This window comes from Rhamphochromis longiceps, linkage group LG19 (assembly GCF_057381845.1).
Source record: "Rhamphochromis longiceps isolate RC_006_pf linkage group LG19, R_longiceps_female_GT1.1, whole genome shotgun sequence".
Lineage (NCBI taxonomy): Eukaryota > Metazoa > Chordata > Actinopteri > Cichliformes > Cichlidae > Rhamphochromis > Rhamphochromis longiceps.
Genome location: NC_140575.1, coordinates 3,658,700 through 3,671,425, shown reverse-complemented (window position 1 = coordinate 3,671,425; position 12,726 = coordinate 3,658,700). Strand labels below are relative to the sequence as shown.

At 40.5% G+C, this 12,726-nt stretch overlaps 1 protein-coding gene across 2 annotated transcripts in view; it reads right to left on the bottom strand.

Moving 5' to 3' along the window:
- Positions 1 to 761: 761 nt before the first annotated feature.
- Positions 762 to 12,726, bottom strand: part of rragd (ras-related GTP binding D) — an 83,069-nt gene continuing 71,104 nt past the window's right edge. The window contains exons 6-8 of one of the 2 annotated variants that reach the window (XM_085391589.1): positions 8,860 to 9,008; positions 6,745 to 6,794; positions 1,656 to 1,769 (exon numbers count right to left, since the gene is read on the bottom strand). In XM_085391589.1, coding sequence (XP_085247715.1) covers positions 1,764 to 1,769; positions 6,745 to 6,794; positions 8,860 to 9,008 — 205 coding nt within the window. In that variant the 3' untranslated portion in view covers positions 1,656 to 1,763. Of the gene's footprint in view, positions 1,770 to 6,744; positions 6,795 to 8,859; positions 9,009 to 12,726 lie in introns of both variants that reach the window. The other variant, XM_085391588.1, reaches the window with a different exon arrangement.

Genomic DNA, 12,726 nt, shown 5'->3' with positions numbered 1-12,726 from the left:
CAATCCACTGAATCCACTGGTGACCTGGCTAAGAGGCACACTACACTATACACACACACGTACACATGGATATCTAAGCTACACTTTGTGTGTGTGTATAGGAAAGGGAGAGGGAGGAAATGACAGAATGGCTGTAATTGCCATAAACAGTATCAGACCGTGGTTTAACATAAAATTAAATGCAGAATAGAACATAAGGCTTAAAGTTTTAGAACAGTTGGTATTCAGAAGATAGCCTGAGATCTGGTTTAGTAGCCATGAAATCCATGAACGTCAAGGACCAGGATTTTAGGCTTGTAAAAATGTATTTGTGCATATGAATATGCTCTTGTATGTGGTTGACAACAGCCGCATAAGTGAGGAAATGAAACTGAGTGTTTAAGGAGCTTGGAAAGAAAAGTGTCTGGACTTCTTTAAGTTGCTTGAAAACGTTTCACCTCTCATCCGAGAAGCTTCTTCAGTTCTAGGGTCAAATGGTGAAGAAGCTTCTCGGATGAGAGGTGAAACGTTTTCAAGCAACTTAAAGAAGTCCAGACACTTTTCTTTCCAAGCTCCTTAGACTACGATGACCTGGATGACTGAGAACCTTCACAGACAAACTGAGTGTTAGTGGGTGGTTTCAGCAGGGAAGGCGCCAGAGAGAAATTCAGGGTCTGTTCCAGTCCAATAGTCTATTTTGCTTTGGAAGGTTCCTAACTGAAATAAGTCACCTGGAAGTGTCTGTGTGACAGCCATTATAAGAGATAGACATAGTTCGACATGAACATTTTTAATACAGGGAACAAGGAAACACTTCAGTCATCACATTTACTTACATTTTCACATTAACTTTTAGCTAGAAGACTCAGTTGTTAATGAAAATACTGTATAGAAAAGAGATGCTGACTCCACTCTTCTACTGAACCAAGGATGATAACTGACAAATCAGAACAGGTCTCACTCAACATAATCAGACATTTCATTTGGTCTATGTAAAGTTCCTATCAAACTAAATGGGGAGGGAGAGAATGTCCATTTCAGTGGTCAGTGGGACATAAAAACTGCATGTATGTGGCACCAGTTTAGCTCACTAGTTGAACAGACGATCATATGCCACATGGCTAAATAGCAGTCTGGGTCCAATCTGCAGTCCTTTGGTGTGTGTCTTCCCCAGTTTCTCTTAACACATTCCTGGATGTAAAAAAACTGCATCTGATAACTCAACTCAAATCTGATAAAGAAAAAACCTTTAAGAGTTGGTCTCTTTGGCTGAAAATACGGTTTAAAAAGCTTTTCCATCACAAGTTCCATACTTCACTATACAGTCGGAGAACTTGAGTTTCCAAAATTTTGTTGTACAATGACAATAAAGGGATCTTCTATTCTACTGCCTCTTGTATAATTCTTTATTTTAAAAGTATTTTTTTCACATTAACACACTAATTGGTTCAGGTTCCCATCATAAACATCTTCAAATGTACTTAAATATAAATTTTTTTGTGTAGTTTAGTTTTCTTGTGTTCTTTTTGCCCAGTAAAAATAGGCAAGTGAAAGACACTGGGGGGCTGAATGGAGCAAATGATTCACACTAAGAAAACAATTTAAAAAAACCATCAGGGTGCAGCTCAGGTACAGTTGTTAGTGGGTGCTGCTGCACACTCCGCTGGTCAGAGTCAGTTTACTCCACCTCCTCTGGTTGAGGAGTTTTCGGCTCTGTTGAACCTTTACGCGAACATCAAAAACCTCCTGGATGGCTTTTTTGAAGCAGTGAAAGTTGTAGTCAATCAGTCCTGTCAGAGAGAGGACAGAATCACATTTGTTAGAAATGAAAATACTTTCTAGCACTTATATGATGTCTGAAGAACAACCCTTAAATACAAGGGAAAGTCCAAAGGTACCATATCTGAGGCCATAAAAAAAACAAAAAATGTATAGATCTAGATTTGGTTTTCATGGTTTCTTTACGGTCATCTATTTGTGCATCATTGCACTGGTTTTGAACACTCTTGCTCATTTTGTCAGACAATAGAGCACTTTTTGTGTTTGGGAGTGAGATAACAAAACTGTTCAGAGGGTACCAACCCTCTCCCCCGACTCCAGCGTTTGGCAGAATCTAAAAGAGGTCAAGCACAGTCACACCTTAAGATTGTAAACTGCACATGCTCTGTCCCTCCCTCGCAAACAAATTTCTTTAAAGGTGAGGCTGAACAGTAGATCATCTCCATGGAGACTTTTAATCTCAAGGGGAAAGAAAACTCTTCCATTGTCACTCACTGAACATTAATATCCACCTGTTACCAAGCAACATGAGGTAGATAAAGTCAGATGAAAGAATAACAGGAATGAAGCAGAGCTAAACTATAGGTATACAGACACCAAGCACAAAAACTGAATGTAAAGTGTAAATGCTGACAGCAACATCATACAAGGCCCTTATTAAAAAAATCATGAAGGTGAAATTTAGCACCTCAGGACATGATAAAATTGCAAGCACAACTGTCCTCTAAAACCAGAAATGACAAAATTTTCATAAGCCTCCAGGAAAATAATGAAATACGCCATGACCTAGTTGATGAAATTCATCTCAAAATTGTGTTATGGTTCCTTTTTGGAGCCAAGTCTCATGATTATTGACCATTTTCTCCAGCTCACACACAATAACAACCAGAAATGGAGGTAATGAATAGTTACAAATACAATGACTGATTTTAAATTGTGCTTTGATGTGAAAACAGAGGAGTTTAGAAGGCCCTACATTTATAAACTAAGATGACTGAATGGAGATAGGACTTTGAAGGATCGGTGAGTTTAGCTCAGAGTGACGCTGAAAAACTAGTTCATGCATTTATTACTTCCAGGCTGGACTACTGTAATTCATTATTATCAGGAAGTCCTAAAAAGTCCCTGAAAAGCCTTCAGTTAATCCAAAATGCTGCAGCAAGAGTCCTGACAGGGACTAGAAAGAGAGAGCATATTTCTCCTGTTTTGGCTTCCCTTCATTGGCTCCCTGTTAAATCCAGAATTCAAAATCCTGCTCCTCACATACAAGGTCTTAAATAATCTGGCCCCATCTTATCTTAATGACCTTGTAGTACCATATCACGCTACAGGCAGGTTTGCTGGGACAGACAGGGTGAGTCCCCGTGTTCTCAAGGCCAGGAAACCAGCGATCCCTGTTTCAATCCAGGAGGTAAATGTGGAGGACTATAAATACCTATACCTCAGTCTCTATACTCCCAGCCGTTCTTTACAATCTTGCGGTCAGTTACTTCTGGCCCAGCCCAGGCACCAACTAGGGGTGATCGTGCTTTTGCCTCTGTAGCACCAAACCTATGGAATAGTCTTCCTGCTACCATTCGTGCCTCTGACTCCATTCAATCATTTAACGCATGCTTGAAAACTTACCTATTCAACCTGGCTTTTCTTACTCGCTAATTCTCACCGCTCCTTAATTGCTGTATCCCTACTCATTTCTCTGGATAATCATGTTCTCTCCCTGTTTCTATTTACTAATGCTTTTTGTTTGTTTTCTCTACTTTCTGTATTTTACCATGTTTTAACGACTTACTGTTGAGTGTAATCTTTTACCGTTATTTTAACTGTGAAGCACTTTGGTGTACACCCTGGCTTTCAACGTGCTATATCAATAAAATTGTATTGTATTGTAGATAAGTACACGTCTCTATTTTCTGAAGGTGGTTGAGTCTTTTCATATCTGTCAGACAATGCTCAGGATTTTCCATGAGTTTGCTGCAGCCAGTGCCATCCTCTATGATGTGTCATGCTGGGGCAGCAGGTTGCAGATAGCACCAGATTCAATAAACTGGTCTGCAAAGCCAGTAATGTTGTGGGGAGGGAGCTGGACTCTGGAGAGGCAGATGTTGTCCTACATAAGGACGATGCTGGACATTACCTTCCATCCACTTCATGACATGCTGGCCAGTCACAGGAGGACGTTTAGTGAAAGACTACGATTACGCAAATACACCACTGAGGACACAATAATTCATTTCAGCTTGTGGCCAATTCTTTGAATAATTCCACTAAGACAGACACCCTAGATTAGACACCTCAGAGTAGTGTGAAGTGGGGTTGTCAGCTTAATGCTGACAAAACCAGAAGCAGAAGTCCATAACACCAGGCCAGCTCATTCGCATAAGTCTCACATGATCGTGAAGATGCTTCATAGAAGAAAGGCTGGGGAACCAGGATTGTATTAGTGGGGACTAAAGGGATTAGTTGAATGAGGATCACAGTGCTGACGGCAAGTTAGAGAGTGTCTGATACTGTCTGGCCAATCAGATGCTGTGCTCATTCTCTTATGTTTTTACGACAACCTTTCAAAAAAGGTTTATTAACAAAGTTGTAATTTAACAACAACATGAACTGCAGGGCTGTTTTCTGTGGGGATGAAGAGAAGGGTACATTTTAAGCAGGTGAGTGGAAAGACATGCAGGTAATCTGAGTTTGAATCAAAATCCAGTAAATTCCAAACATGCAATAAGAGAATCTGATTAGGCTGTGAGCTTTGTGGAAGAAGAGATGAAAGCGATACTAGAAAAAATGTAAACTACTAAGATATGATCTGGCAAAGGTGGAGCAGCGGAGCCAGTACTTAAGCACAGTTTTTTTGAAGTCTGTCAGCAGCACCAGCTGAAGGGCATGTCTTCAGAGATATAGAACAAAGAGGCAACCATGCACACACACATGCACATAACAGAATGAAGAGACAAAGAGAAGGAGAGCGAGAGAGAAGTAAAGAGAACGGGACAACAAGGAGACAGAGAAAGCAAAAAAGAAATCTGCCATTGAAAATGAATGACATTTGGCTACTATAAGTCATGTAAAGAGTTGTGATATGAGAGATAACCCTCAAATCACGAAAACTGTTTTGTACTGATTCACTTGTGATCCATAATGCAAAGAAGTTAAATAGAACTACAGTACAGATACTATTTCTTAAACAGAACAAATCAAAATCGTTCACTAGTGTTGCTAACTACATAATTCAACTAACGTGCCATTTCAGAGTGCCCAGCCTACTAAACATTGTTTTGATATTGTTAAAATCAATCAACATCAAAATTCAGGGAAAGGAGACAGAAAGAAAAAGAACAGTGATTTCAACTGAAATTTGGACAGTTGTTACAGACAATTACAATAGTAACAATAATAACGTTTGTTTGTTTTTTTTTACTTAGCTAGACAACTAGTATAAAATACGAGAGGTTTATACTGCACCGTGATTACCTCTGCAGTAAAACAACATAATGCACACGTGACTCGTGCTTTTGAATTGGCTTGATGAAAAAAATTACACTGTAAAAAATTTTGTTTGGGACATTGAAGAGCCATATGTGGTATCTTAATCTTTTTCTTCTTCTTGTAGCCATCCTCTCTTCTTCCTTCCTGGAATCTTTTGTCCCATTTATCCAGATGTCCACACCATCTAAACCTTGCTTCTCTAATTTTGTCTCCAAAGCATCTGACCTTAGCTGTACCACTGATATATTTATGTCTAATCTTTTCCTTTCTGGCCACTCTCAAAGAAAATCTTAACATCTTCAACTCTCCATCTCTAGCTCCGCCACCTGTCTTTTTGTTTGTTCCACCTTCTCCAAACCATTATAGCAGGTCTCTATAGCAGGTATTGAAAGCTTCGCTGTTACATTCATTACCCTGTCATTCACAGACATGTATCTGGTCTTGGTTCTACTGACTTCCATTCCTCTACTCTCCAGACCATGCCTCCACCTCTCTAAAATTTCTTCCACCAGCTCCTCACTCTCACTACAGTGTTGTCTAAGAACATCATAACTCATCTGTCAAACTGTCCATCACAGCGCCAATGACAAAAAAGGGCCAATCATGGATTTCCTTCTCCACCTTCAACTGATATGTCACTCCTACTACACACCTCATCATGCAACTGCACCTTATGTACATTCTGTAGTATTCATTCCACCTCATTCATTTCTGTATTTTATGTATATAAGTTTAGATTCGTTATTTATAGTTGGTTTACACAGCTTTGTGTATGTATGTGTAATGTGTATATATAGACACGTGTGTGTGTGTGTGTGTGTGTGTGTGTGTGTGTGTGATTTACATTGCTGTGCTTGAGAGCCACCATCTACCGGAACCAAATTCCCTGTATGTGTCTGCACATATACTTGGCCAATAAACACGATTCTGATCTGATCTGATCTTGCCTTCATCTTTGCTCTGCTTGTCCTTCAGGGGTCAGATTTGTTTGCATTTGGTATGGTTTGCTTTGCTCTTACATTTGGTGAGTGCACAAAGCCTAACAATGATTAGTCTATTCCTAATGTTCCTTTCATTAGGGATGGCTTTGTTTCCTTGGTCGGAGGTGACGATAAAGACCCAGTTAAAATTCCGAGTGACACAGGAATCTATGACTTCTATATAGTGAACTCTGTGCTGCCCTTCTCAAAGGAGTCTGACACATGTGACTACATCCTCAGTTATGGGATGGGTTTCACCACTCTTCCTGTTCCTTTGCACAAGCTCAACTTGAATTGCAAGCTCTTCCAAGGTGACATTTCCATGGGAGTACGTCCAGCATTGCCTGTTGATGGTGTTCATTTTATTTTGGGCAATGGTAGCAGGGTTTGGGCAGATGTTCCTCCTTTAACTATTGTGACATCTGTTACACTGTCTCAGATGAAGGTGTTGGTGAGATTCCAGAGGTTTTTTCTGCTTATGTGGTCAGACATGCTATGGCAATGACTGATGGTGACATACCCTCGAGAAGTGTGACTCTGAGTTGAAGGTTCCGTCTTTAAACGAGTTTCCTTTAACAGTTTCACAGAATGATCAGAGTCTGAAAGATTTATACAATCGAGTGTTGCCTGAAACTGAAATAAACAGCCCAGCGTGTGGTTTATATGTTGCATAATGGTCTGTTGTTTCGAAAGTGAATCACTCTGGCTGACGGCGTTGTTAGAGATGCCATTTTGAAGCTGGTAGTACCGCCCAGTTGTCAAAAGGCTGTGACACGAGATAAATTCCAAATCACATTCTCCTGGGAGTAATTACGTAATATCAATATTACATATTACGCTTCATTTGGACACGCCCACTTTACTGAACACAAGCCTTGGGGCTTTAGTGTCAAATGTATCATTGCCTCCAACAAACATTTGACCACACATAATGCAATTAATTTGCATGAATGTAATTGCTTTGATATGCTGCTTAGCGATGGTGGTGCCTCTCAAAGCAGAGCCAATGAGAATGGCAGGAGAGGGGTGGAGCAGTGGGTTCAGCGTGTGGTGTCAGGGGAGGCTGACCAACACACCTGTTCTCCTTCGACTGGTCGTGCCTGCCCTATCTCAGTAGGATGCCAGGACGTGACGGGAGAGCAGTGTGCTACACGAGAACAAGACAGCTGGTAAGCTGCACAGGTAAAGAAAATGCAGACTGCACTGTAAATTAAAAAAAAACAAAACAAAAAAAGCTGTGCGCCTTGAGTCCTTTATAAAACAGAGGGCAATTACTTTTCACATAGGGCCAGTTAGGTTTAGATCATGTTTTACTTTAATTAAAAAAATCACAATTTAAAAACTACGTTTTGTTTTTATCCAGGCGCTAATATTAAAATTTGATCATCTGAAATATGCAATTTGGACAAATATGCAAAAAATAACAAATTAGGAAGGGGCCAAATTAATTTTTCACTGCACTGCAGTCATCTTTGTAGTGTATGCCTGAATTCTGTATAAATCTTTACCAGTGTTGCACTTGATGAAGAACTTTGGATACTTAATCACATAATAACAAAGCAACTTTACAGGCATTTCAATATGAACACAACGAAATTTATCACACTTTGAAGTGGTTCCTCAACTAGACTGAAGAACTAAACATGTTCTGTGCAAAAATATAACTGTTCATTTTGACATGATCTGCCATCTCTTTTCTGTTTTCAGCTTTCAGTGAGGGCTGTCAGCTGTCCCGTCATCTGTGTCCCCCTTTCACACTGTTTTTGTGTATGTTTAGGGTTGTCTGTTAGGCTTCAACACTGAATTAGCACAAAGATTTATTGAACCTGCTGCTAGATGTTTACTCCTGGTATCTTCACTGTGGTAAGACTTTTTTTTGCACAAGGGAAAAGTTTGCATTCTAAAGTGAAAGAGTATGTTGTAATCCAAAGCATTTCCTGTAAGTAACCAAGTAGTTTTGGTGCTTAAACCGGACTGAAATAGTCCTTGAAAAAAGAAAGAAAACTCAAACAAAAGTCTAAAATGGAACTCCTACATGGGATGCTAATCCTTGTTTTCTGGGTGAAATTGCATTGTAACTCAACCCCACCTACCTACAGAAAATATTTTTTCCTGTTTTAATACTTCCAGACCAGGGGTAGGCAACTCCAGGTCTCAATTGCCAGTGTCCTGCAGGTTTTAGATATTGCCCTTTGTCAACACACCTGAATCAAATGATTAGTCCATTACCAGGCTTCTGGAGAACTGTTGGGGAGGTAATTTGGCCATTTGAATCTGCTGTGTTGGATCAAGGACACATCTAAAACCTGCAGGACACCGGCACTCGAGGCCAGTAGGAGTTGCCTACCCCTGTTCTAGACTCATTGTATTTAGCACTAACCTGCATTATAAAAATGGTCCTAGATAGGTAACACCTGGATTATGTGGGTAGTACTTTAAAGTATGACTAGAAGGGTTCCTGACCAATTCATATCAGTGTGTGTTGAGCTGAGGATAAGAATGTGCTGCTTGTTAATTTCCTACTTGCACGGGATCAATCCATCTTTAACTTAAGAAAAGAAAGCATGATAATGAATTTCGCAATAGGGCTACTTCCTGACATGCTTATAAAGGTAGTGAATATTAATGAACTGACCTTTCCTAGCAAAGCTTTCCTTGCGGAGGAAGCAGACCATGGCAAGAAACTTGGTGACCTCTTTCAGGTATATGACTGTGGTGTTGTTCAGGTGAATGATGGCCATAGAGTCTTTGTCATGGGGTAAACCAGCTTCAGTGTTTGGCATACTGAAGGAAAGAAGACAGAAAAAAATAGCTCAGATGAACTTCAAAGATAATATTTAATTTTACATAATCCTGAGACACAGTGTAGGCTTTTACTGAGGGAGCATTATATTATAGCTTCATTTTTTAGCAGGTTAAAGAAACCAACTGCCTAGGTAAATAACAGAGTCCTGCTTTTATTAAGAACTCACCCAGAGGACTTTCAAAATGTAGCAAGAAAGTTGGAGAGAAAAGACGTAGCACCCTGAAATGGATAGATGGATGGATGTATAGATTCTCTGCAGGTAATCTAAGTTTGCAAAAGCACTGAGGAAGAAGCCTGAACTTTCACTTTTCATCCAAATTCAGAAGTACAAATCAGCATCACTTTCTCTTCTTTATGCTGTATCAGAAATCCTTCCTTACAATCCTTACAACCCCCCCCCCCTCCCACACACACACACACACACACATATATTATCACACCAAAAAAGTTATCTTCATGGGCTTTCAATTTCCACATCATCTATTTCAATCTGCAGTTGTGAGTTTGAGAATTTAAAAAAACAACATGATTTAAAATGTACTGTCATCAGCAAATAATACTAATTTTAATATATCAGATATCTTTATAAATGTCATTTATACATTTATATAAAAACGAATACATAAACCTGAGGAAGCAATGTCCAAGCATGATAAGGATTATTCTCTCAACTTCACACTTTTAACATGCATCTGGACAAGTCTTCGGTGATTTTTCCTGGAGTCATCAGGTGTTTTGAGTCTTTCAACGTTATATACCCTCACCCAGGTGGGGGTGATCAAGAGTCACCCATCGCTCTCCCCACTGGATCCACAACCATCTTGACACAACCTCTGCGACCTCAGTGACCAACTTGATAACCTTGTGCTTGCTTGCGCCTGTGATGCCCAGCTTGCTGAAGGTCCTGAAGCAGGACTGGACAATGAATCCTCTGCACCCACCTCTGTGTTCACACCTCACTTGCCGCCCATCCCTTCTACACTTTTCTACTAGCCCTGGATATCCTTTTTCTCTCATTAGATCCTCCATGTCATGCTTCCAACAGTCACTTCTATTAGGATGACCTGCTTTTTGGCTTCTGAGATCAGACATGATGCTGATCTCAGGCTTCCCTGATTAGCTGCCTAACTAAGCCTGTGTGCCTCCAGATATCCTGACACTTTTGGGATTCCCCGCTTCTGGACTGAAGTGTCAAGGTAGTTGTGCCTCAGGAGGTAGTCTGTTAGATGCCTGGCAACAATGGTGAAGAAAATCTCAGCTTCAACACTAAGAAGGGAAATAATTCTGAATTGATCAATATTTTTGGACTCTTCCTCCTCTGGAATCCACACCCCTTCTGCAAAACTCCACTGGTAAGCTACCTTGCCCCCCCTCCAGATCACTTTGAGGAGCATCCAGAGTCTGTGGAGTAACCTAGGGCAGTTGTTATACACCTTATACAGTACTCCAGTCAGCCCTGGGGGGGGGGGGTTCCTCTCGCCGTCTTGACCACCTCCTGGACCTCCTTCCCACAGGGCTCCTTCTCGTCAAAGTCCTGTGTTGGTCCAGGAGGATCTATTAAGGCTCCCGAATTTAACTCCATAGTTGCTTATTAGATGATGGTCTACTCTGTTTTGGAGCAAGTGAGCTGGCCATTGTGCTTCTGTCCCAGCAGCTGTTTCATAAATCCAAATAGATTTTCTAGAAAGACAGCTAGCTTTCTGGCCCTCTCCTTCTTCTGCCTCCTATGCTCCTCAGTCCTTCTCAATGTTAGCAGCTTCTTCCACAGGATGCCACGCAACTCTACGAGGGGTCCTTTCTGAGCATGTGAATTGTTTTTGCTCGGTTGTTCTTCGTGTAAGGTTTTGCTACACTCTCCAGCACTCAAACTGCTCAGCTGCTTGGCTGATGATGATGGTGGCCTCATTGTCTGGAGGTGGTAGTCAGCTTCTCCCTTGGCTTTTGCTTCCAAGATGGCATCGACATCATTGTCGAACAGTGGCCACTCCTCCTTCTTACAAGCTTGGGGCCACTTGACCTATGTTCTGATGACTGGTCATGTGTCACTTGGAGGTTCTGGGCACTCTGAGGTATCTCCCTGCCTGGCTCCTCCAGCATGTCACCAGAACAAGGGCCTGAATTCTGTGACACTTGCACCATCTGCACATATTTGTGCAGATGGTGCACATTTATGGGGCGACCGTGGCTCAGGGGGTTGGGAAGCGCATCTGTAACCGGAAGGTCGCCAGTTCGATCCCCGGGCTCTCTGTCCTGGTCGTTGTGTCCTTGGGCAAGACACTTTACCCTACCGCCTACTGGTGTTGGCCAGAGGGGCCGATGGCGCGATATGGCAGCCTCGCTTCTGTCAGTCTGCCCCAGGGCAGCTGTGGCTACAACTGTAGCTGCCTCCACTAGTGTGTGAATGCAAGAGTGAATGAATAGTGGCATTGTAAAGCGCTTTGGGTGCCTTGAAAAGCGCTATATAAATCCAGTCCATTATTATTATTATTATTATTATTATTATTATTATTATTATTATTATTATTATTACTTCATCTTGACCTGGTGGATTTTGGGGCTATACAGGTTCTTACAGATTTTGTTGCAAATGGATCTCATAATCATTATTGTGTTTCCATTGCCATGATCTATTATCATTTGGTCTGTCTGACTAGGATTCTCATTCTCCCTCACTCTCATGCTCTCGGAACCCTTGGGGGTGTTTCTCCATAGGTCAATCTGTAGCTGTAAACAATTTTTAACCCAATGCAGTACAACCGCCTTGACCCCATACCATTCCAGTTTTATTTCATGATCAAATGTAGTAATACTCTGCCTGCATACTGTTTATGATGTCTAGTGTTTGTAATCTCTCAGTTTATTCAATTAATGCGGGTTGATCTGAACCCATATTGAGTGTTAAATGGACTGATTCTTACATATCAGTTTTCTACTCTCCCAGAGTACTCTATACAACATGCCACATTCACCCATTCAAACGAGCACTGTTTCTATGCTTTGGAGTCCTTTCGAACTACCATTCACACATATTCATACTCACACATATTCATACTCCAATGGATGCATCGGAGAGCAACTTGGGGTTAATATCTTGCCCTGCATTTGGCAGGGGAGCCAGGGATAGAACCGCCAACCTTCCGATGAGTAGACGACCTGCTCTACAGCCACCCAGAGAATAACTAATATTTATCTAAGAATTTATCTAATTGTTTATTGAACAGTTTTTCTGGGATTTTTGAGAATTGTGGTAGTAGACAAACAGGCCTGTAATTTATGGAGTCAGAAATTTTAGCTAGTTTCATTCTGTTTTTGAACTTGCCTCTATGATCTTCTTGACAATTTTCATTGAAATCAGTGGATGTTTTTTATTTTCATTCATTTATGATATATATCAATTATTTTTCATCCACTGCTGTAAGAAACATTGAGTAATATATATATATATATATATATATATATATATATATATATATATATATATATATATATATATATATATTAGGGGTGCAACGATACACAAAATTCACGGTTCGGTTCGGTTCGATACTTTGGTGTCACGGTTCGATATTTTTTCGATACAAAAAAATGTTCATGCCTTTTTAATTTGTCATTTATTAAAATTATAAATATATATTTTAACTCAAAAGTACAGTTTTTAAATTTAACCCTAACCCTTGTGCGTGTTTTTTATTTTGA